The sequence below is a fragment of the Cygnus olor genome, chromosome Z (assembly GCF_009769625.2).
Source record: "Cygnus olor isolate bCygOlo1 chromosome Z, bCygOlo1.pri.v2, whole genome shotgun sequence".
NCBI classification, from domain to species: Eukaryota; Metazoa; Chordata; class Aves; order Anseriformes; family Anatidae; genus Cygnus; species Cygnus olor.
Genome location: NC_049198.1, coordinates 22,853,265 through 22,880,480, shown reverse-complemented (window position 1 = coordinate 22,880,480; position 27,216 = coordinate 22,853,265). Strand labels below are relative to the sequence as shown.

The 27,216-nt window shown below is 38.6% G+C and overlaps 1 protein-coding gene across 6 annotated transcripts in view; it reads right to left on the bottom strand.

The window, feature by feature from the left end:
- Nucleotides 1-27,216, bottom strand: part of MAST4 (microtubule associated serine/threonine kinase family member 4) — a 296,749-nt gene that overhangs the window by 193,546 nt on the left and 75,987 nt on the right. For 4 of the 6 annotated variants that reach the window (XM_040540215.1, XM_040540216.1, XM_040540217.1 and 1 more), the window contains exon 3: nt 25,065-25,186. In XM_040540215.1, the coding sequence (XP_040396149.1) occupies nt 25,065-25,186 (122 nt within the window). Of the gene's footprint in view, nt 1-5,559; nt 5,641-25,064; nt 25,187-27,216 lie in introns of those variants that run through there. The other 2 variants (XM_040540223.1, XM_040540219.1) reach the window with 2 other exon arrangements.

The window sequence follows — 27,216 nt, the reverse complement described above, 5'->3', positions numbered from 1 at the left end:
AGCAGGGGCTAACCAGTGCATAGAGAACTCCCAGACTGGTTTCCTCTATGACTCGTAGAACACGACCAAGCTCAGTTCAAATCATTACGGACTCCACTTCATAGCTCACTGAAGTATTTTACATGAAGGAACATTAAGTTTATGCTTTGCATTCCAAACCTAACACAAAACAGTCAGTCAGCTTTGTGGCATACTGCAGACATTATCAAGAAACGTTATTGCAATTATCAAAAGGCATTAGAGAGAAGCGTGATACAGGCTACAGACACCAAGCTGGCCCCATGCCAATTATTTTAGCTCCAAATGCAAGCAGCTTTATTTATTTTAAACCCTGAAATAAAGTGACCACAATACTAAGAGAAGGAAAGACGGTAGAAAAGGTTAACCCCTTCAGAGAAGCTTTCACAGCTCAAAGAATAGCAAAATGTCTGACACAAGGCCTTTTAGAAGACCTGACAAACGTGTAACAACGCATGAATGCCTGGAAAATAGAGGTAAATTAACTGATCGAGAGATTGTACACTCTTTTGGACCCACAAAAGTGACAGCTAATGAAGAAAGGAAAAGCATTCTCTACACCAGAGTCCTCTCTCTCAGAAGGTTGGTCTTTGCTTTCTAACAGCAACTATCACCGCCTACCACTATTTAAGCAAATAAAATGTCTACTCCAACCTGTACACATCACCAAAATAGACCTAAGATACCCTGCTTTCTATAAAGCTATACCTGCAATAACTTAAAAATAAAGATGGCTCCATCAGGGGAAAAAAAAATAATTTACCAATATACCAAAAAAATACATTATACATCTGTGATTACAGCGATGCTCATGCAAACACCACATAAAACGAAGAAGTGTCACAATTTAGGTTGTTTTGAGCATTACTTTGCAGAGCAGCAACCCCTCAGTAAGCAGTGTTAGACAGGACTGGATAGAAACAAAAAGTGAAGGATGAATGCAGAGTGCAGTCACGAAGCTATTCCCACACAACACCAGAAGACATCCATCCTGCCTTCCCCTGAACTAATCTGAATCTATGTGAAAATGCAAATTGAAAAGTTGTGGGGGGTCTTTGTTTTTGTTTTGTTGTTGGTGGTGGTTTTTTTTTCGATCTTTCACCACTCTTGCACTTGCTCACCAAGAGGCAGAGCTGGTGAATCAGACCTGATTCTCAACTACACAACTCCTCACATCTAGCAGGATGAAGAACACACACACTGCATCAAAATCAGTGAAAAATATGAAGAATCTTTCCAGAACCTCATCTATAATAATTTTCTGTTGCAGACTCAAGAGAAAGAGCAGAAAGTCTTCAGCTTTTATCACCATTTTTTCCTCAACAGACTACCCCAAGAACACATTCCTATCATGAACAGCATTCAAGAGGCAGTTACAGTCTAAATGATACCTCCTTCCTTCTCTTCCAGAGGACAGCTTGCCAGCTGACCCTTCTTCACGTCATCTTTCAATATTTCAGTCAGAATTATTTTCATGAAGCCTCCTAAATCCAGAAAATCACATCTGTTTAGGAGCCACAGAGAAGGTCGTTTTTCCTAAGAAATCATTACCCTTCTGTTAGATTTCTCAGAACGTATTTTTAGGGGAGCCAATAAGCAAGAACCTGGAGAAAAACTTTAAGGTTTTACTTTTTGCAAAGGTCTAGGCACTATGCACAATATTTCAAAGTGTCTATAAAAGACAACTATTTTCCTGTTTTGGAGGTGGAGGAAAGGAATAGTCAAGGCCACAGTCACTGTGCTCCTTGCCGTGTTCCAGAAAGAACGTGGAATTCGCATAAATTGACTCACCAGTTCCACAAAAATAGCAACTCTGCATTTATACCACGTTTTCATTTACACTGCCTGTTTCCATCTCTACCGCAACAACTCTGAATGTAAGGATGAAATTCATTTCAACTCACCCACCCAAAAAATCAATGCATGAAGTAGAGTATTAGAAGATTTACAATTGGAATTTTTCCATGTCATATACAATATTAACTATGCAAACCTTATGCAATACAACCGTCCCAAATTGAAAGAAGCCTGCAAAAATTTTCCAGCATTTACAGAAAAAATATAGCTGTAGACAATAAAACAAATAAATGCAGTGTTTTCTTTGACATTTGAGCGGTTTCACATATAGCTGATATGTTTGCAGTTGGTCAATTTCTCTAAAAGTCTAATAAAAAAAATCTCATGTTACTACCCTACCTCAAGATTTACAAGACACTGCTGACCAGCCACTTAAAGGCAAAACTGAAATTAGCAAAAGGAAAAGGGAAGGCCTGAAACTTCCAACTCATCTGTTCAACAAAGAGAAACCTTCATCAGCTCTAGAAATGTGACTGAAGCTGCACCTGGCAGTAAGATTTCTCCCACACTCCCACATCCCTCTCACCGAAGAAAGGAGCTGCATGTTACCTGTAGCCACCATCACAGGGGCTTGGAGCTGTTGTTTAAGGCAATCTGAAACATACTGCTTCAGATCAACACCTACCAGACAAACTCACGGAAGAAAGCAGAAATAAGCTTTTAGCAGGACATAATCAAGATCTGTGATGCAGAATATGCAAGTATATAGCTGCGTTTTTTTGTTTTTTTGTTTTTTTTTTTTAAAGAGATGCTTATTTCAATCCATACAAAATTATATTTAACGTTTCAGAAGTTGAAGATCAATTTTCTCCTGGCTTTTCTTTCAAATAAAGGTTTTTGTTTTTCCTGTAGTTAAAGCTTAAGAAGCCATTACCTAGAACCTGCTCACTGTAAAGGAATACATACTCCAGATCTCTGCATTCAGAAGATTTTGTTTGTCTATGAACATAACCAGAACAAGTAACTAGACATAAAAGAAAGATGTTCTAGTAAAATGAAATAGATATACGTACTCAGGATGTAACAAATGAAGGGCTCAGTTTCTCTATTAGAAGCCTAAACACCACAAAAACCTTACACATATCAACACAAAACAAGATTTACCCAGGTCTACATATTTACTTACAGCTTACATTTTCAGACTCAATTCAAGCTGCTTCCTGGCTTTTTTTAAACACAGCATGATGGTACATGGCATCAAACACAACTACATCAGGTTCCCATCTAAAAGGAAATGGTTTGTGTGTCCTGTAAACCAAGCTTTGAAGCAAACTGTGCACAAACAGAAAAAACAGCAATTGTACAAATTCAGCTTTTAAGTATGTACTGTTTCTCACTATATGGCTAGATTATATTAAAAAAACTCACACTTTGCAAAGCTCGGAATTTACACGTACCTTCAACTAAGCAAGCACACAGCTTTTAAGCAGATTTATCTGCTTTAGCAGTTCTGTTTCTAACCTTTAGAAGTGACAGAGTCATATGAAGTAAAGTTAGCTGACCACAACTACTTCTGAATAGTCTTAATCCAGAAGCCTTTTTTTTAATCCTGTTCTGAATATTCTTGACAGCTTTAAAGGAAAATATCAGCAACATATTAAAAAGAAGTGGCAAAAGACACGGGATACTTCCACAGAACAATATACTGGCAGAAGATTCAACTTTTTTTTTCTTTTAAACAGTAAGAACACACGCTACCAATACTATAAAGTAACAAATTCATTACTTTGGCTTGTACTATAAAGAAGGACAAATGTCAGTCAAGAATCCAACTCAAGGACTTCATCTAATCAGTATTTACTAAGAAGAATTAAACTGGGACTACATTCTGTGTCATGTCATATGATCTGCTTTCCCGCTTGGAAATTCATCATACTAGTCTCTAGGCTAACTGAACGAACAGATAAAGGTGAAAAAAAGAGGAACAGAAGAGGAGTGAGAGGACAATAGGAAAACAGATTCAGTGAAAGGACTAGTAGATGAAATTTGAGTGTAAATAGAATCTCTCCCTTGCCATCTTTTTCTAGATGACAGCACGTCAAGTTGGACACTTTTGACAGCTGGTTATTTTTTTCTACCCTAGAACCAGACTCAAATGACAACCATGAGGTACACATCTTTAAAAATTATTACTGCATGCAGTGCATGTGTGAATGGGGTCTTTCTCGCACTCAGATTATTCATGATATAGCTTTAAATACTGTTAAATGAAGAGCTAGCTAAGCATGTGCAGGAGTAAGCAAAGTATTCTGTTAAATATTCATGGTATTTATTCAAAATTACTCGATTAAAGTTACAGATGAGGAAAAAAAAAACAAAAAAAAACAAAAAAATCAACTCAATAGCAGTGTTTGCAGAACTCAACAATAGGCTTTCACATCAAGGTTTTTATGTTACCCCTGAAGCAGTACAGACTGCTGTTCAATTTTTGTCAAAAGGCAGAAATCCGGTTTACACTACTCAATGGATTAAACAAGGTTTAGGAGAAGGAAATCCGGTATCACTGTAAGATCTGCCTCTCAAAACTTTTAAATCCTTTTAAAAGCTGTCATAGAGAGTCCCAAACGGCAGCTGAGAGTCCCCTCTCCACTGCACCATCAACTAAGAGAAAGGATTTAGGATCTGAAGGAGTAAAGTCTCAAAAACTGTTTTTTGTTTTTTTTTTTTATGAAAAAAGTTATTCACTCTCCACAGACAAACGCTGTCGCATGAGAAGTTAAAGAAAAGCTGACAGATTCTCGTAGCACTAAGAAGCCCCCAAGTCCCAGCAGATGTGCCTATGCTACCTAACACGGCGGTCTACGGATTTCACTTCAGCACCCCTCTGACAGATCCGATCAGCATGCAGTTGAGAGCACTGAGCGGAAAGGGCGTATTTCCGAGGAGCGCGCAACTTTGCGAGCTCAGTGCGCTCCGAGCGCTCTGCGCCGCTTCACACTGCTTGGGAACAGCGATCCCAAACACGGGGAGGCTTCCCTTCTCCCCCTCCTCCCATTGAAACGCTGCGGATGTGAAGGAAAACAAAAGAGAGGAAGTACATTCATCGCCCGGAGTGACTCGAGCGAAGGGGCTCGCGAAACAATGGGCGAGGGCGATGTACTTTGGGGCGGTGCGGCAGGGCGAGCGGCCGGGCGGCGGCTCGGGGACGCGGGATGCCGGCACGGCACGACCCGACCGGACCCGGCCCGGCCCGCTCGGCTCCGGGCAGACCGCCTCCTTTTCTCTTCTCCACTTTTTCGACTCGACGCCGGCGGAAAAAATAAATAAATAAATAGATAGATAAAAAGTCACTCACGGAGGGCGACGGCGGGCGGCGAACCGTTATGTGCCGGTATTTTTTTATTTTTTTATTTTTTTTTTTAACCAAGTCTGACACAGAAGGGCCGGCAATCCGAAATCAGTGAAAAATAAATAAATAAATCTAACCCCCCCCCCGCTCCTTCTCCTTCTCCCCCCTGTCCTCCGTCCCGTCCCGTCACCGCCTCCCCCGCTGCCCCCGTCCCCAGCCCCCCCCCCTCACGCAGCCCCAACGGCCGCCAACGGCCATAACGGCTCGCAGCCCCGCTCCGCTGCGCGCCCACAGGTGTGCGCTGAGCCCCCCCACCCACCCCAGCCCCGCCCCGCCCCGCTCCGCCGCGGCAGGTGCGGGCAAGTTGCGGCCCGGGCCGCCGCCGCCGCTCCTACCTGCAGCCCCCGCCGCCGCAGGAGGCCCGGCTCGTCCATGGCGCCGCTCCGCCGCCCGGCCGCGCCGGACTGCCCCGAGCCCCCCGCGCCGCTCCGCATCCCCGCAGCGCCCGGCCGCTGACATCACGGCGGCGCCCATTGGCCGCGCCCGGTCACGTGGGCCCGCCGAGGTGTGCAGCCCGGCAACTTCGGGCGGGCCCGGCCCCGCAACCGGCCAGCCCGAGCCGCCTAAACACAGAAAAATTAAATTAAATTAAATTAAATTAAACCCCCGCCTCCTCCGCCGCCGCCCTGCGGGACCGGCCACGGGGCTGCCCGCCCCACGGCCGGGTGCCGAGCCGGGCTAAACAAACCGTTGGTTTGGGGTTTTTTCCTCACAGGATGAGCCTTGGTGTCAGAGCCCGCCGGGCTATGTCTTTACAGACATCCCACAAAATTCAAGATTTAAGAACCTGGTAACTGAGCGAGATCGCGTTTTATGTTCAAAAGTAATCAACCACTGCACACACCCGCAGATTTACAAGAGGAAGCCTTGTCCAACACAAAACACCCAGAGAAACATCCCCATAAACACACCTACACATTTTCCAGATGGGAATCCTCACCTGGTCTCACTTAAAAAAATTAGGGAGCCTACACACCATAAGATTCAAAGGCAGAGCATGCTCCTCTCCTTACAAAACCAAAAGCACAAAAAGTTAAGTCAGACTGCCAGAAACTGTAAATGAACTAAAGCTGAACACAGAGATGACCTCAGTATCCACACTGCAAACATTCAGCAAATGGCAATGATTCCGTTCTAGCCTTCATTTGTGTAATTGAACTTACTGCTTCAAAAAACAGGGGATTACTTTACCTAAAACTAGCATCCCAATTAGATAATTTTAAAGAATTTTTCAGTCAAAAGTCTAATTCGGTGGAAGACACCACCACGCAACAGCAGAATCCATCTGTAGGAATATCCATGTTTTACTTCAAGTACACAGGTGCACCTGCAGATAACCAATTCTAACATACATGTATTCTCTTTCCGTTTCAAACCACTTCTAGAGAGCAGCAAGCAGGGACAAAGTGAAAAGTACATTTCTTACTAAAGGATATAAATAGAGATAAAAATCAAGGTTAGTATTCACCTATTAACAGTTTAAGATGAGGATTATGACAATCACAACCTTAAATCTAGCATGAAAAAAAATATTGATTTCCTGTCAGATTGCATCACTTTGAGAAGCAGTCCGTGTACATTTCACAGTAGTAAAACCTGCTAGGGGCAAAAACATTTGGAACAAAAATGAAGGATTGCTGAAAGGACAACATACTAAGTATACACCTTATATGAAGATCTGAGAAAAAAAGAGACTACTGCATTTGCCCTTCTCAACTTTTCTTCATATGATGGAAATGCATTATTATTTTACACTTATAAGCAACGAGAAAATTTGAGTATTCTCACTAAGCTACATTTCTCTGAGATCTCCAACTATGTTAAGAAAAAAATGTCAATTTTTATCAGTTGGTCACGTCAACTGCAAGTGTTTCTCCTTCCCTGTCTCTTCACGTCTCCAGCTCAAAATGTAGCTGTAACATCAGGTCAATGGCTCAAACTTACCCATTACCAATTTCAGTTGCAAGATAAGAGCTGTGCTTGAGGCGATAAAGAAGGGAGAAGCTCATACTGACCAAAACTCCAGTTCCACAAGAGGGAGACAAGGCAATGAAAAACAAACAATGCGCGACACAGATTTGTAGGCCAGAAGAGAGAGTAGCATGACCATGAAGTCTGACTTTCTTTGTAACAAAGGATACTCAACTCTCCTGAATTAATTTATTTTTTGAACTATAACCTCTCTTTAAATATCATGTTGAACCTCGTGAAAAACTTTTCACCTTGGAGAATCAAACTGAAAAGTGACTAGAATCCCTCACTTCCCCTGTGGAAGAAAAGGAAACTAGAGTTACACTAAGTAATACAGGTATCTCCTTTCAGTTCTTCCTAATGCTATTTTCTTTCCCATTTCCACTTCACAAAACATCATCTTTCTCCTCTGTTAATGCAAATTTTCTCCCAGTCATTCATATCCATGTGCCCTCACAATCCAACATTTCCCCATTTCTGTTTCCAAAGAAAGCACAGGCAAGTGAAACACAATTTAAACACTGTTATGTTTCCAATGAGGATGGCACAAATTAATTTGAGGCAATAGCCAGATTGTCAGATTTCAAGGGTGAGAGGCAAAAACATACTGTTTGTCCCCTGTGGCACACCGCAGGTTTCAGCTGCAAGGCTGTTTGCATTTATTTACACAGTCCTAAACATGTGTTTAGACAAGTTCTATTTCAGTCACTGGAATACAGAAAAACTCTCAGCACACAGTTAATCAGTTAGTTCCCTCAGAAGCTAAGAATACCAAAGTGTGGTAGTTTTTTTTCCCCCCCAGTGATTTTAGCATATCTAACCACATAAACTGTCTAATGTAGATATATGAATTAAAAGCACTCTCCTACCTATCTGAGAGGCCTGCAAGGCACGAAAAATTCTATAAATGTATTGGTTGAAGAACAACAGCACAATAAAGCCATACTAACCAAGTAACATATCAGTGACAGGCAACAGATGCAAATAGTCCTAACCTAAAAAAAAAAATCACCTTACTTATCACAAAAGTATCCAGTTGTGCACACGGATAACTTACAGAAAGAATTACAAGCAGACAAAACTACAAAGTCTCCTACATGAAGAAGCTTCCTAACTACGGACAAATAGTGTACAAAAACTACTTTGTTTTGCAAGAAACTAAAGATAATTGTTGCAGCTACATAGATAACACTGAAAGGCAGGAAAATGAAACAAAGAGAAGACTGCCTTCCAGTGGAAGATGGAATTAATCCCAAGTAGAAAAGTACAAAAAATACCTTTCACTGAAAATGTATTTGCTGTCAGTTCTAAAAATAACGCTTTCCTAAGCTTATGCTGCGACATATAATGCCATATTAGAAGGTACTGAAAGGCACAGTGTTGCATCTAACACAAGGTGAGTGTCCACTGAGTTTTCTCACATTTTATGAATCTTATTAGATATTACCAAAGGTGTATCTACACATTTGAAATGGCATACAGCTTGCTATTTTTGTCAGGAGGTTTTCATTATTTTTCAGCTCGTTATTTCAGTAATAGGAACTATCAAAATCATGATAGAGAACATTGTGGTATTAAAAGTTGTGCTTTAGAATAATGAAAAAAATATGTTCTTTGGAACATGTAAACAATACTCTCTGTCCTTGCATACATACAAAATACAGCAACCTACTTCACAGTCTCCTTCACATAATTGTTGCAGAAAGGCACACTTGTAGATGCACCATAAAATAGCATGTATATACAGAATACGAAGGAAACTGCTCCCCCTTCCCCTCCCCTCCCCTCCCCCCCAGGGAAGGTAGAATTATTTTAAGAAATATAACCACCACAAAATTTTCAGAAAGCTTTCTTCCCTATAAAAGCTGCATTTGACCTGATTATATGTGAAGAATATTTCAGTTAGCTTAGGTACATACAGCAACTTTTTTTTTTTTTTTTTTTTTTTTAGAAAAATTGCACAAATTTAGACAGTTTATTTCCTCATTCAACTGCTAAGGCTTTGCCTTAATTGTGTTGCTTCACTTAGTTCTGTCAGTCAATATTCTTTTCTGAGTTTAGAAATTACTATGATTACTGCAATGACTTAATTAAAAGATAAAACCTGAGCACATGAAAATATATATGAATATGTAATTCAAGTCTCACACTGGAAATTTTAGTTTTATGGATACACATATCCTATGCGTGGCTGCCACTTTCATACTACACATGGTGGCAGCATAAGATAAATTGTGTTTATTATGCATCATGGAACAACTCACTTGTACTCTGCCCTTCAAATCTGTCTCTGCCAGGGCTGTTTCTCATACCTTAAATACTGTACAACATCAAATCACCATCACTGAATTTTTTAAATAGTTATTTTCCTCTCAAATGTGAGAAATCTGAAGCTCAGAATAGATAACAAGCAATCCAATAATTGCTGTGCGCTGCGATAACTTGGAGCCCATAAGAATGGGAACTGTGTTTCCCCAGCATTCGTAAAAAGTAAGCCTTCATTGTGTTATTATGCAGTGATAAGCTATTGAAGAGATTGTTAGTAGAAAAATTAAAATACTGTAAGTGCCATATTTTCAGAAGTTCGAGTAAGTGGACACACTATCACTACAGATACCTGATTTTACAAGTACAGGAATGGAAAAACATAGAAGTGTTTAACAGTAATTCCTATGCAACCTTTCTCTAAGGACATTAGAGAGGAGAGAAATAACTAAGAGTGTGTTCTATTGGATGTTGTGCCAGCCACACGAATGTGCCTGTGATGTGCGTGCACACAAAAACCCATGCATCAAATCAGACCTAACCTATGCAGCAGAGTTGAAGGTCTTCATCCACATCTTTTCCATAAATAGCCTTCATATCACTGCGAATCAATACACAATTACTATTTTATTATTCTAATCACACAAAATCAAGCTGTAAGAACCATTTTCCCATTTATATAGTCTCCTGCCCAAGGAACTGCTTCAGGGAATGAAGCTGGATCAGGCTAATACACAACTAATGCAAAAAGAAGATATAAGAGAGAACTTAAAAAAAAAAAAAAAGCACACAAATATTACTGATATATAGCACTGAAGAAAGGTGGGAGAGAAGTGTGGCTTACTTTCTATTCAGCATCCCACCCAGCTCCCCCAAACAAACTGAGTGCGATGAAAAGGAAACCAAATTAGAGGAAAGATTAATACTCTTTGTAACTGGTATCCCACCAGCTTCCAGACAGCACATGAATACACCACCAAAACAGGCAAACAATTGCCAGCACATACATTTCTGTTGGTTTATTTTTGCTGAACAGCAACTATCAGCCAAGCAGCTTTACTGGGTGTTAAGAGTTACTATCCTAGAAGCCTCAATTGCCTTTTACAGTAGCAACTACTGTTTCTCTCAGCAACACAGCATGGTCCTAGATTATTCTTGCTTCAAACTTTGAAGGTTTTCCTTTGTAATTTACCTTTTAAGAAGACTTTAGAACCTAGAATGAAAATGCTTAACTAAGATTTTTGCAACCCAGAAATGCTTTTTAAACATTTACTTTACATAAATTTATATACCTCCCTATTTCAAGTTTCTCAGTGCAACAAGCTTAACCTAATCAGACAAAATATGAGCATGTAAAAAAAAAATTTGCAAAGAAAAACTCTACAAGGCTAGCTACAGAATTTAACAAAAGGAAAAGTGAAACATCGATTAGAGTATGAACAGTACTAGCACATGGCAAAAAGGCTTTTATTTTAAAACTGAAATCCCCAGGCTGCATCAAGTTCAAATCTACCTACAGCTTTCAAGTTCAATAAGCTTGTCTCTCTAGCCAAAGGCCTTTAGTCTAATCTCAAAGTGAAGCACAAACATCCCAGTTTTACAGCAGATTCTCAATATAGCTTATATTGTGCATAACAATGACAGACTATTCAAAATACTGTGTTCTTGTCTAACCAAAAGTGAAGAAGGTTCATGTAAAAGTATCAGATATAACTGATATCCAAGCTTCAGTAAACCAGTAAGCTCATCTTCCTCAACGCACATAAAAATAACTAAAACTTGCTATTCTGGAGGGGTATCGTGTGCTGGAGTGAGCAGTCCAGGCAGCAGCTCCAAGAAACACATTCAGTACTATTCATTATATCCTGCTCGCCATCCAAGAAAATAATGTTTCTTTCTCCAAAAATGTTTCATCTCCAAAACCTTGCAGACATCGGGTGTAAACTTAAAAAGAGATTCAGATAAACAGAAATATCATCTAAAAAATATGCTGTCAGTTGTCACATGCATGTTCTTGGTTACTAAGGAGTTTATTTCACCCATGCAACCACAGATACTTGAGAACCCAGGAATTCTAGGAATCTTTCAGAGCTGACTCTCTAAAGCCTTTCAGCATAGTTTCCTATCCACTACAAACGAATTATGAATCAAATTCTGGCAACATCTTTGACCATCTGCCTGAGGCAGCTCCTACTTTGATTATTTCTTCTGAAGACACACTGTAGGTCTCAAAGTTTTCAAACACACAAAAACCGTATATTGAAGTATTTTGAAGCTACTTTTAAGGACAGATTAAAGCACATACCCTAAAAGGAAGATGACATTACAATTCCACAAAGAAGACCAAGTTTATCTTTCTGAATGGTCATAAGGAAATTGAGCAACCTTAAATCCCACACTAAAATAATTCTGCTACTCTGCATATATGTAAAACTATAACACAGAAATCACATTTTTCTGTAGCATTCTGAAAATAGCTTTCAGTTTTTTGAAGGAATTTACCCACCAAGTTTTCCATTGAATTTCAGAGCTGGAAAAGACAACCTCTTCAAAAGCACTACATTTGTCTAATCCACCTAAAACCAACCGGGGATGGGCGGAAAACACAGTAAAAACAATCTTATCACCCACTTTTTCAGCCTTTTTGTAGGTATGTATCTACACCTAACCTTCAATATTCTCACTTCAAAATGTTGCAGAACAAAGCTATTTCATCAGAAATCATAATGGAAACCAGATCTTCACCAAGTGAAGTTACAGAAGCATGAAAGCCAAAGCCATGTGCGATACTGGGAGCAGGAAGACGGGCATTTATTTCTTGTATCAAGATTAAATTCGTTGTGGAAGTCAATTAAAATGAAGATAATCTTTGAAGAAATTCATACAGATCAACACCTAGCCACTTTACATAAATCAGAAACTTACAGCATTGCTACTTACTGTTACATTTCCAAAGAGCTTTCCTGAATGCAATGCTTTGGACTTTCAGCAATGTTTTCTGAGGAAAAGAAGCCTATCACACACTATCCATCTGCCTCTTGTTCCTCCAACTTCTGAAAGCCTCTGTTGCTCTGTAAAGCGCCACTGAAATTGGCTACAGCATTGGAAGTGAGATATTTCCTCAAAATTGGCTGCCAAAATTGATGGACCCACACTTAAGCTGTCACTGATATAAGGGCAGCCAGAATCCACCTTAAGAAGCACATGCCCTTCTCATCTGTGAGCACAGGCCAGCTGACCACACTGCAGCCCTACACCACGAACAGCAAGAATTTCCTCTTACACAGCTATAAGAAGGCTTGTTCGTTTTGCTGTTAACAGGAAAGCATATTTTAACTAAAATATTTGATCAGTGAGGAAAATAGGACAGCTTTATCCCAAACTATCTCCACAAGGTAATAGAAATCCACCACTTGGTTTCCAGGATTTGTTTTCCAAGATCTCATTTACCACAGAACCTATGCAATGATATCATATGAGCGTACCTCTTACTTCAGGAAACAGGGAAAGTAATTGTTCCTTTTTAGAGTGTGGGGTGCTAAAGGTACCTTGTTTAAAATTATTATAATGATATTCTGATAATTCTTTAATAATTAACAAACATTGCATTCTAGAGAAACAAATTAATTTTAACCAAAACAAGTAGCATTCATAATGTCACTTACTACTAGTAAGGCATAATAATTCATATAGAATTCTAGACATCCTAACATCCTCTACTGCTCTAAATCCTTATATATAATACCAGAACAAAGCGCAAATTCAAAAAAAAGCTTCACGTTTGTCCCATGTTGCTCTAATTCTTGTATTCTTGATGTCAGACTGTGACAATATTAGTTTCTCACTTTGTATCATAAGAAACAAAGCTAAACATCTCTTCATAAATTAACTGTATGCTACTCACATGCATTCGTGTTACATATTCAATTTTAGTGCAAAGAATACATTTTACATAGTGATGCATTCAATGTATTCAAGAAGTTTTAGGTACTTAAATTAGTCCAATTTTCTCAGGTTCATTTTGGATCACTAGATTTAATCCTTTAGAAATCATTGTATACAATGTGACCATTCACTACTAAACCAAAATGCTTCACCAGCATCAAATGTATCAACCAGAAAGCCCAGAAGCGTTTCAATAATCTACTTTATAATTCACTAGAACACCTTTTTCAATATCAAAACTGCTAATAATACACTCAATACATTAATTAAAAGCCACAAGCTCATTTTAGAACTAGATCAGCCAGAAAGAGTTTTTATTTTCCATATTAAGCTATGAAAATCCTCTGTAAGTACAGTAGCACATTAAGCAGAGGTGACTTGCCTCCAGTTCGCCTTTCCTTACAATGTCATGCCATTTGTACAACTCTATACATTTGCCTTAAATCCCTGTAAAGGGCTTATAGAAAAAACTCAATAAATGCTCCACATGAAACCAACAACTCCCCTTCAGGGCTTGTCATGATAACTGGTATGCCTCAGGAAAGAAAACAGAGATACTGCACCCATCAGATTTTTTCAAGGCACTGCTTCCTATGCATCCCCAGCTACAAAACTGCTGGCCTGACGACAAAATTGAAATCACTTATTATTTAGCTATACCTCCTTTTAGTAACATAATCCTACCCCCCACACAACATAGCACACTGCTCCTTTAACACAACTTTTGGATTTCAGAATGAGATTTTCAGTCAAGGCATGCTGCCTGGATTGGTAGGGTCCCGTTCAGCCTGCATTCCCCTTCACCATCACAGACCATGACTGTTATGTGGCACAGAAACGTTCAGACAAGACAGGTTGCTGTGTACCCAAGAGAGCAACCCAGCTACCCGGTCTAGCAATGCACTGATAGATTTTACTGTTCTCCTGAGCCGCTGTGCATTACTCAGAACACACAGGTGAACACGGAGAAATTCAAGACTCCTTAGTTAGCAAAGCTTTGATTCTCTTCTTCTAGGGCTGACGAATCTACTGACCTCGCAAGCCACAGGTCAGTGTAGGGTTGTGTAAATCTGTGACGCATAAAGCAGTACAGCTGATTGTTGTGGATTAAAAAAAAAAAAATACTACTGGGTTTCCGATTGTATCTTAAGGTTCTTGGAAATCAAATGCTTCTTCATACTAAAGCATATATACCTTAACAACAGCCTCAGTTATGCGTGTTGAAGTAGCCACGAGGAAGGGATGTACGGTCCGTGGACTGCACAGGTTAGGTACACACTGGCTTTTTTATGCCACCTGCTGGACAAAATCCTACTTGCACCAGCCCATTCCTGCTTTAGCCGTCCAGCACGTGTAGAAGGTAATAAATCAGTCGCGAAAATATCAGAAGAAAAATAATCGTTGAAGAAACAAACGCTTCTTAAAGCAATAACTGCTGTTAGTAGTCAACCTTCCCTTCAGTGACAATATATAGAAGAACACTGGTTACAACTGACTTTTATGATTTTCCCGTTTGCATCAAATACTGCGTTCCTCATTTCAGCAAAATGCATAGATGAGTCACCAAACCAATCATTTTAACAGTTCCACGAAGATACTGAGCCCTCTGACTCTCCAAACCACAATTATACAATAGGATAAAAATTTATTTCTGAAAGCACAGCACATATAACCACAGTCTGATTTCTCTCGTGGATCTCTTTTCAACAAGAAAAGAGAAATTGCGTACATACAGAAGTATTATTCCTTTAAAAAAAAAATCACAACTACTTGTCTCAGTATTCCCCCATGGAATGCCAAACAGCAAGCATACAGGAGTTATGTCACCTTAGATCTGAAAGTTCGCAGCTCTACATATCTATCTATATTCCAATTTTCAGAGAGCAAATAAAAAGAAGTCTGAGTTGATTTTACTACACTGGCATTTTCTAATAATCAGCTCAACAGAATATTTTACTTTACATATACTCTAAAGGAAGAACAGTCTAAAAAAATTAATGGCAAAACAATAACAACAGCAATTACATTATGAATCATCCATCCTAGATACTTGGAGGTTTTGTTCTTGTGTGAAAACAGTACAGACAGGTAACCACACAATTATTCAAACACAATTATTAGCGTTGGGAAGTATTTAAGTGTATTTTTCACTCTGAACAATGATGCATCTAGTCTTTTTTTTTTTTCGATGCCTCATTTTGCTTTTTTAGAGGCATTTAATCTTAACACTTCCCAATAATTCAGTATTTTCTCAGAGGGATGATGGTAGTAATGTGCTTTCCCTTAAGGATGTATAACTCTTCTTAATGCATTTTGCCTTCTCCTTATGCTCCAAGATTCAACACTTCCCACCCACTGCACGGTCATTCTTCTTCACAATAGCAGCCTCCTTCATTAGAGAGCAGTAGTTAATGTTTTAGCATTTATATTAATTCAGAAGGTAGTTCACCGTGCTGAAAGTCTGACTCCCCATGAACCTAGGATCCAATACAAACCAGACAAACCATGGAAGCTTTTTTTTTTTTTTAAATGAATGCTCTCTTACTGATTAATAGTTTTGATTTGTACTGTATATGATACAGAAGAGCATGTACAAATAGCATATCAAAACGTGTATTCAGTTACAGGTTTCAGGGAAAGCATCATCATGCTAGGGATGTTTGTTCAGTATCTGCTTTTACCGGTCACATAATCATCAAACACAACTAAAGTGGAGTTAGATTTGAGCGTAAGTTAGCTGTCTTGGTTAACTTCAGCTCACTCACTTTCCTTCCTTATTTACAGCAGGGAATATTATAATTCAACTTTGTTTCTTACTAACAGTGTAATTTCACCCTTTTTTGAATAGATCACCTAACATGAAGTTAAGAACCTGTAATCAACCTTTTCCTTATGCTCTAAGATGTGTGTTATTGTGAAATTTTTCTATCCATTACAAAGCCAATCATCACTTCTGAATTAAACTGACCACATACTGTCTTCCACTGCACCACGTAATTGCAGATATTCAGCAATGATCAAGAGGTTAAATGTACTCATGAGAGTAGCAGTTAACCAATCTCATGTTGATTACTACATTGTTTACTCAAGTGACACTAGATCGACTTGAGCACTTAGCTAGGTTTCTTGAACTCCACAAGACAATGAAAGAAAATTCTTAATAGATACTGTTATCATACTAAAAAAATACAATACATCCATAGACATATACACCACAATAGGGCATATTGTGCTAAGAGAAATAAAAGAAATCAGAACATTTCCTACCATTACTGAGATGAAAACAGAGTTGACCCTAAAATCTTCTGTATGCTGTCACAGCAGACGATGAGCGGGACAAACACAGTTACTGTGCCTCACCAGTGCAGCCACAGAACAATTTACATTGCATCAGACTGCAGGAGGTCTTGCAGGAACATTAAAAGGTAAAGCAGTGGAAAAAAGATCAAAGTCCACATGCCCACCCACTTCCACAGGACAGAAGTGCAATTTACAGTAAGATGTCTGATCCCACATGAACATACAAGAAAGTCCAACTCAAACCAGATGTACAATTATGCAGCAGCATGCACAAAGACCAAACCATGGCAGTGAACCCATTTACAATTCTAACTAAGTGAAGCTGTATCTGCTTGCTAAGCCTGTGTTAGAAATGAGGGGTTGCAGTGCCTTATCACTCATCACCCAACCCAACAGCAGGCTCTGCAGTATGTTCTCAAATTGAAAAATGCCTGCAGAAAAATCCTAGCTGTACACCTCTGCTTGTTTGTAAGCAAAATCAGACAGGAGGAACTTCCATTCCTACCAGAGAGATCTGGATAAACTGTATTTCCCCTCCCTGCTCTAGTGCCTGTAAGTCAGATGGGTCACTCAGCCCTGCACGAGTCTTTGTTTTGAGAGTTGCCATCATCAGAATCATGGGGGTACTTCAGCTTGAGGAACAAGGCTTACTGTTCCCACAGTGACTTCTTCCATCCTCTGGTACATTACAATCACTTTCCAAGTATCATATGCATAAAAACAATGAGAGGAAAATAAAAATGTTATTTCATCAGTTTAAAAGTCTGCTGTATCTAGTTATACCTCAATCTGAGGATACTGCTCCACGACAAGAAATTGAGCAGAACAGATTACACCTCAGCAGGTTTCAAGCAAAGTCCACCACTTCAGGTCAAACTCCAATAGCAAGTTCAGGGAGTTCCAGTATTTGCATTTCTGTTAACTGCCACAGCAGAAATCAAGTTTCTTCTTCTGTGATAATTATTCTCAAATAGCATCAAGAAAAGAATGTTCTACAATGCTTAAGACTAAGTTTCTTAGCAATATATGCCTCACAATTAAAATTCAGATCCATGGAGCAGTACCTCATCCTTTACAGAAAACTTTCAATTTTCTCACCCTAATTACAAACAGGTACCAATTTCCTTAGACTACTAACAGTCAGGTTGTAGCCTCCCCATAAGAACTACAGATAATGCCCTTAACTGCTGCCCACATAGGCATCACAGACAGTACTCTCATCTGAGGTTATCAACACCTTTGAGATCTTTAACGCTGATGGAAGACCTCTATCAGCTATCTAATGCACAAAGATTTTCCTAAATCTACGATAGTATTTCTCTGTGCCTACTTTATCTCAGTTATTTTGAAGTCAGAGCTGTGAGTAACAGTAACTTAAAATTTTATCAAGTGCTTGGAGAGTACAGATCAGACCATCTGAATCAGATCTGCACATCAACACATACTTCTGAAGCAAAGGAGAATGTATACATGAATCAGCCTTCTAACCACCGTGTTAACCTACTAAACAATCAGTCACACTAGGCAGTTTTCTGCTGGGTGACGGGGGACCAGGAGACAGCATTAGAACTGAAAGTACCTAAATCCATACCAGTTCCATTTTTTTTTTCCCCAGTCTGTTCTCTTCCTGTTCCCCAGATCTTTTTTACCCCATTTACCATACCTCCTATTTCCACACCTAAAAACCTTTATAGGGCTACAGAATTTTTTGACCTAAGGCCAGAAAGGGGCACCATTATATTCCTTAGTTCTTACACTCTATTAATCACAGGCTGTGATATTTTACCCAGCTATCTGCTAAACAGAATCTAACAAAAAGCTGAAAAAGCGTGTATTCCCAAAAAGGCATCTAAATATCGAACACTATAAATATCACATATCAATCTCTTCTGGTTGTGTAGTTCATTTGCAAACCACCCTTACTCTCATTTCTCACATGGATAATTTTACACCACCATGCAGGTTCATGACCTCACTTTTGCAATGCTTTCCACTTTCTTTTTTTAAGAGACACTGACAACACAATTCTATATGACATTTTAAGATAACCTTCACTAACACCACACACAGAACTTAACTATCACAACAGTCATGCAGAGTAAGCCCTTATTCAGAGCCATTACTCTTTAAGATACAGTGACAAGCTCCACTTCTAGGGGGTGAATTTTAGCTGAATGATCTCCACTGTGGGGATCCTGTAGACAAAATGAAACTCCTAAAGAACTAGGCCTTCTCAGCTGACACTGTAAGCTAAGTAATAAAATTTTAACCGCCCTAGTTTTTTAACTATCTAGAAGTAAAAAGTAGTCCTGGTGAGTCTTTTCACTATTTGGGGAAAGTCTCTTATGATGGAGATAGATCAATTATATGAAACACCTACAAAACAGAAGCATGGTGTTCATGAACAAAATGGGAACATACTTCTAGCTCCTGTATACATAGGATCTCTACTGGTTTCATATCGTTCCAATAGGATACAGGGGAGGATTATACCTCCATTCAGCTCTAATAAACTGTGCAAATTACTTGAAGTAAACATCTCCTTTCAGTTCTAGCACATGCTCAAATACATCCTATAACTGGAAGCATAGAGGCTGGTGGGAGGATACCCATTTCAACACAAAGTGGATACGTTTGGAAGTTGTGTTGGATATGTCCACAAGACTTTTTAAACTAAGTCAGTCTTCTACAAGAGCTTGATTACTTACTTTTTCTATTATTTTTTACTAATGATATTGCACAGCACAAGAGGTGTTCTCAATTCCAAGAGATCTAAAACACTCAATGGGAGGAGGTTAACCTTGGCCATCACCACTTCTGCGTTTCTGAGAATGGGCAAGAAAAGTATTAGAAAGAATAATGCCCAGATTTTTAAACAGCAAATCTTGGAAAGGAATCAAACGTCTAAAACACTGTCAAGCAGCTGACTCTACAAATGTGTTTTACACTCAAGCGTGCAGTGAATATTTTAAATACTAAGCAAGATAGACAATTCGAGATATACATGTACTTGTGAAAGTGCACCCAATTATCGAAGTCTTACATCAGTTTGTCAGTATTACAGTTTCAAGGCTCTGGATCAGGTCTACTACAGACTTTCTCTTGTACAAATACTGAGCATACAGAAGTGCTTATGAAGATGGATGTTCGTTTTCCTCTCTATACCACTAAATTAGAACTAACTACTGAATTAGAACTGCAATTAAGAATGTGTTAGAAGGCAAATACAGACAAAGGAAAATGAATGCAAATACATATTCATGGGCAAGAAGTTGCTGAAATGAAACACACAAGGGAGAACAACACACTAGTCTTACATGCTAGAAGCAACTGAAGTAGAGAAACATGCTACTATAACTTGGTAGTTTTAGCACTTCATAGGAATAAATATTTTCCATTCTAAAAAGATTTTCAGTGATTAGACTCATGCATTGTTTTTTAAAGACAAGTAAGAACATGGCATTCAGATCTTTACAATGGAGTAGCATTCAGATAACTTCCTCAGTTCAGACTCAGTATTTCTGAAGTTCAGTTAACTATGTTGGGGAAATTTCAGGTAAGATTCAGACCTAAGATTAGTTGCTTAAGAGATTTCCATCTTATCATCAACATGTTTTTTACAAGTGCCACCCTTGTACTTACTCATTAACTTTCAGAATGTTAAATGGCAGCTTCCAGAAACGACCAAGAATGTGAGGAAGAAAGAGCTAAAATTTAAGGCAAAGTTTCAAATGCAGGCTCTTGTTGCTCTCTAATAATTTAATTTTAAAAGAAAATTCAGCTACACTGTGGATATTCAATAGATAAAACTAAATACACAGTTAATGATTTGAAGAATTCACTGCAATTCTAAAACGAAAGATTATATATATATATTTTTTTTTACTTATGTGGTTTGCTCAAGCACAATTGATACTGTCATTCACTTATCTAACCAATTAGTGTTTAAAGAATGTATTTTATTTGTTTGCAATCATTTATTACCTAAGCTATAATTTTGCAGCTTCTCAGGCAACAAACGTCTGTCTTACATCTGGGGAATAACATACACAAAAGGGTGTTGGTGTGCTGTTTGAATACATGCAATTACTGGTAGTTACATTCAAATTAGCATAATTAGTTTTGAAACAGTTCTCATAGTAACTGTCAACATTATGTCAATTTAGCTGAAGTTAATGGCACATTTAACAAAAACACACTTCTTCGTTTTCAGTAGTATACTATTTAATAGAAAGGAGGAGGCAAGGCCCTTTCTGAAGTAAACCCGCCTTTCATAGATACTGAACATTTATTTTGTTTTCTTTCAGCAATCCATCTTATAAAACATTGCTTTAAATAATTGCCACCCTCTAGCTTTCATATGACCTTTCTTGGGAATTAACACTAATAAAATGGCAATAAAAAACAAACATACCAAAATGCAGATGCTTGTAAAGTCAGTCTTATGTTATTTTGTGCAAGTTTGGTTGATTTGTTGTTGTTTAAACTAAAGAGGTAAATATTGTGCTAAAAAACAGCAAACAATTGTACTCATGCCTAGACAAAACAACTTCAGTGCTTAGTAAGAAAGATCATAAGCTATTTGTAAAGGCCCTTTTTACCCTTCTTCCAGCTTTCATAAGTTACGGGATACTATTCACAAGTAGTCAAAGATGTTCTCATTACACCAAATAAAAGTTTAATCATTTCACTGACATCTTTCATGTTTCCAAGAGGATGACACAAGATGCCTTTTAGTTTACTTTACTTCATACTACGAATACTCATCTTCCACAACACAAGGGACAACGAGCCTCTGCCCAGCACTTGCCATAAAGCTGAAGTTATATCACCAGTCTTGACTGAATTTAAAAGCTAAATGCATTGCAAAGTATACCATTCATTTGTGGCTCCTGTCTATAGCACATTTTTATTATGTGGATATTTCAAAGAACGGGATACCATTCAGTAGTCATCACATATGGGTCTTAAAAAAACAAACGTCTGGACTATGAGACGTCTTTGTTAATTTTTATATATAAAATGGAAATAGAATGAAAGACTTTATGCTCCTTAAAATAGAAAGGTTTTTTGTTTGTTTTAAACAGGAGTTCGATATTATCAATGGTGGAAATACAGTAAATCTACTGAAGTTTTATCCAACTACTTTAGGGAAAATCCTCTTCCTTTTATCTACACGTTTATCATCATGTATTACAGAGGCACCTTATGTTCAGGCTTTTTCTGTTTTTTGTGTATGCATATATCCAAAGAAAGTTAAAAAAACAGTAACTTTTCAATACATGCCACTCAAAATCCCTTTCTGCCTATAAAATTGTAATTGCTCACAGTTTCAGGCTCTTTATCATTGCTTAAAGCATATCAGCTTATTACAATGAAATATTAACAAATTCAGCTTTATTTCAGTTTAAAATAAACTATTTTCAAAAATTCTAAGAGTTAAAACACTAAGCAGTGACGGTATTTGTAAATACTTGTGGAGTGGTGGGACAGGGTGTTTCTGGGGAGAACTACTCCCAAACTTTGTACACCAAATGAGGCAACAACTCTGAGTTACCATGCAAACGACCAGTAGAAAAGAAGCACTTTCAGAGGCCAATTCATCTTGCCTTGAAATAGGTGTCTACAATCAGGCAAAATGGCCATCAACCTATAAAGCAAAAAAGAGTCATGTATGCTAACTCTATCATAGCTTCCCCTAAACTCCCACAAGACCCTGTGCAAACAGAGAGAGATATTCTGACCTGCCTTCCAGGCGCATGTATTTTACTCCACTGACTATCAAGGGGAAGTAAAGAGACTGGCCAGACCAATGCTTGGCCTGTAAGAACATCCAAAAGCAGGATTGTTACGCACCTCAGCTTCACCTTTCTATGAAGTTTAGAAACATTATGAAAGTTATGCATATCTTCACATCCATGTTAATGCTCTCTGCAGACTCCCAATGGTATGCTTGACCCACAGCAAGTCCAAAACACTGCCCCTTCACCTGAAAAGAAGCCTCCCCCATACACACGTTCAACCCACTTACATAGCTCTGTGAGAACTGTATTGTCAATCTGTAGTCAAATTATCAGCTTTGCAGAGATAAACCCTGGATACCTACTGAACTCCATGCACAGCAACATCTGCAACCCATTTTTTTTAATCAATATTCCATAACTCACTTAAAAACCTATGGTTTCCTACAGAAAGGATTTACATCTGTCACACAATAAGCAATCTTGGCAAGTTTTTACAAATTGACAGAAAAAGGGAACTATATTTTGTACCTCGTTTGCAACCCCTCTAAGTGTTAGTACTTACATTTGAGGTGCTCACAAATTATTCTTGCCTATACTGACCCCTACCAGCCACTGCTCTCACTGGTCTCCACACCAGAGCCTAGTATCAATGACAGTAAGAATAATCAGTCCTAGTAAAGGCAGAAGGTAATGGCCAAACTTCTACGGTAACATCTCGCTTATCTGGAAAAATCAACTCAAACTGAAAAGCTACACAGAAACTCATACAAGTCTCTTCTATACATCAGGTTAAATTCTTGTAAATACAATTAAAAGCTTCCAGCACTATAAACTAATGATAGGCCTCCCAAACTCAACTCCATCAAAGCACAAACCAAGACAAAAAAATAAAGCTGGGGGAGCAACCCTAACTTATGGGCTCTTTTCAGCAAAGACCAGATTTTTTGGAAGTCTGACAGCAAAGTTTTTGCCTGAGCAGGTTTGAGAATACCACTGCCTATTTTACACCAGCCTCCTTAGGAAGTGAGTCTGATCAGCAATTCCAGATAAGAAACAAACACTTCTCTGGAGAACCTGCATCTCCACACAGTGGACACCTGCCCGGATCTGCCGCTCACACTCACTTCTGCACCAGCAGAACACATGAGAGAAGTTGCAGTCAGGCAGAGATAAAAGATGTAGAGACAGGACAGAAGTCTGTAGCAGACATACACCATAAAAGTCAACAGGTGATGAGCAAAAGACCCCTAAGGAAGTATGGCTCACTGAATTTTTCATCAGTCTTTTGTTTTATGACCATTTAAAATACTTCTTGTCAAAACGCTGCTGAATCTCACTCTTAATATAATTACACATTACACCAAAAAAGCACAACTAGCATGATATCTACGACTTGTGCAAGCAGAACTACAAGATCAAATACCAACACAGCACTTTCTTATGTAGTCAAGTTATTAGAAGTTTTTTTTTATTAGTAACTACAGAAAAAAAGAGGGAAAATGTACTGTACTGATAAAAACCTAAATTCATTTCATCATATTGTCATTCTTTACCATTTCAACTACACATAATCTGAATACTTCTTTCACAGTGAACTATTATATTTCTCCTAATAAAATGCCAACAAAAATACATAGGTTGATAATCAGCTGTTCAGAAAATACTGGGGCTTAAAGCAGAAAACTTCAAATGGAATCAGATGTTTGTAATAAGTGTGCAGTCCAATAACAAACATCTGCCCCACAGAGCCACAAACAACATCACAAAGAAGCAGAAATCACAATTACATTTGTAAGAGCAGATGTGTTGTTGTTGAAATGAAATGCTATTTCAGACAGATTCATGGGGAAACCAGCCATCTATACACCACTATGATAATAAAAACTGGCATGGTGCTATCTGTTTAGCATTGTCTGACCATTAGAAACACTTTTAAGCTTTTTTATACATATATTCATTAACACAATTCTTTGAAGAGAAGTACAGATTAGTGTACGGGGTCCTGCACTGAATTTCAACAATTAAGATCTTAATATACAGAAACACAAAGCAGGATAACAGACACTTCAAAACAAAAGCTGAAAGTTTGGCTGTATGAGGCATTTCTTCCCCTTTCTCTCCCTTTACCATTTTGTCCAAAAGGCTTAATTAAGTTCATGCTTCATATACCCACATTCTCCTGAGGACAAGAGTCCAGCAGAAAGTGGAAACAAAGAAATTGATGGAAAAGAATGCCCAGGAGAATGGACAGCTACCTTCCATTGTCATCTTAAAAAGCATGCCTTTTTTTTCTTTTTCTTTTTTTTTTTTTTTAAGGAAAGAAACCATTTAAATGCAAATAGCTACGTTAATGCAACATTCAGCTAAGAGTTTATGCAAAACCCAGTAATGCTATTCAGAGTTACTGTTACTATAATATGTTGAGTGTGACTGAATGACATTTAAATAATATTGTATTCTGGAATGCATTAGTAACTGGAAAGATAAAGCTTAAGGAACAGGGGTTGATATGGACATAAACTCTGGATTGATTCCTATGCCTCCAAAAATTCAGAAATGATGGAGATGTAATGGATTTTTTTTGTATACTCCTAGCTTTGAAAAAAATTACTCACCAAACTAGCAGTAAGTGAAGGTGCTGACTGCCCAAGTGCTTGGCAGCGCATGCGAACAAGATTAGAGGTTTCTGCAGGTTGCCACAGCTGCTGTCCGTTTGCATTGGGAAGCAGATACCTGCCTGTTAAGTTAAGAAAGAGTATGTTAAAATATTAGATGTTGCAGATGAAGCAATGTAATGGACAGTTTACTACAAGACAAAACTCTTACTTTATCTTTGTTTTGTTTTGTTTTTAAAGTAGGCATCTCACCATTTTAAAACATTCGATCTTTCACCATAGACCTGACCAGAAGAGATTCCATCAAAGCAGTATTTTTAGAATTCACTTGCCACCCCTTAATGTCACCCTTCCACATGTCAACCTTTTTCTCATGCAAATTCTTACCTCCCACCCCTGCCCCCCAATAATCTCACAACTATACCTTTACCCTACTCTGAAACATGATTAACGCAACAACAGAGCAAACATCTACAATAGAGGGTGTGAACCAAAGAATCTTTCATTCTGAAGGTTTTCCGGAAATAAAATAAGAGTAAAAAATACATTTTTTAAAAAAATACTGCCCTTGGTTTTATTACTCTTTGAAAGATGGTTATTTGACACATTTTTGTTTCAAAGAGCTATGATAAGCCATGACCCTCTAAGGCTAACATCGAATAAAATTTCAGCTCTCCTGATCAACCCTGGTAAACAGCAAGGTTACATTAAAAATGCTACAGAGATGGCTTCCTGACTATTCTCTTCCCTTAAAAAGGCTGACATTTTTACAGTGTTTTTTTTTTTTTTTTTTTTGTCCTCATTGCATATTTTCAGAAAATGGGATCATAACTAAACAGGAATGTCAAGGATACAACAATCACTGCTGCCTCTCCCAGTAAAACACAACAGAAGGAAGATGGGAGGACTGTGTTTCAAAAAAGACAATGCTATTCCATGCAAAAATGGCTGATCTGTGAAACACCTTGACGAATGCAGCCAAAACGTTTATGCCTTCAAGGAGAGACTGAGCAAGTTCACAGAAAAGAGAATTTTGGGGGTATTAACTAGGCTGAACCATCTCAGGAAGCCCCTGAGCAGCAAACAAGAAGCAAGGAGAAAATTCTGGAAAATATATTGAGTGATGTTTTACTCAGGTGATTGTGATAGGACAAGGGGAAATGGCTTTAAACTACAAGAGAGGAGACTTAGATTAGATGTTAGGAGGAAATTCTTCACTCAGAGGGTGGTGAGGCACTGGCACAGGTTGCCCAGAGAAGCTGTGGATGCCCCATCTCTGGAGGTGCTCAAGGCCAGGCTGGATGGGGCTTTGGGCAGCCTGGTCTGGTGGGAGGTGTCCCTGCCCATGGCAGGGGGCTCGAACAGGCTGGTGATCTTTAAGGTCCCTTCCAACCCAAGCCGTTCTGTGATTCTATGACAAGTGCGTAATGATACCGTTCCCTTTCTGCTTACATTCAGCCACCACTATCAAACAGGGTAACAGACTATATAGAGTTGTCTTAAATGTGTAAATTCTTCGTTACATCTGAAAAATGTAAAAGTGGGGCAAGTGGGGCAATCACACCACTCAAGCAACCGACTTCTCTTAGAAAAATCAACAAGCTGATGCAGGGACAATTCAGATTTTTTTTTTAAACAAATCTATGTTCAAAAACATGATGCAAGATTTTGATTGAACAGCTGAAATGAAAGTCATCTTCAAAGCCACAGATAGTAAGCACCTGTTTCTTGAAATGCCATTGCTACATTAGCATTGGCCTCCTCAGAGAACTATGGGGTACATGCATGACTTTTGACAGAGGATTTGTGCACTGGTGAGTGGGCACGTGTTTGCCCAGAAATCAAAGTCCTTAGCTTCACAACCTTATTTTTAAACACAGATCCACAGGATTGTTGAGGTCTGTGGAAACCGACTTTACTGGGATCTGTAGAGTTCCCAAGCAACAACACCAGATAGTCCTCTTAACACTTCTCAGCCAAACAAGCACATTATTGTTCACTGGTACACTGGTAAAGTTGAGCCTGTAGACAGTTTTCACCCAATTTCTAACAACTTGCCCAAGACTGGAAGAAAAATGTAGGACAAAGATGCAGAGTTTTGCCAAGTCACCCAGGAAAACATTCTCCAGAATTCAGGTTTCTTTTTCATGTC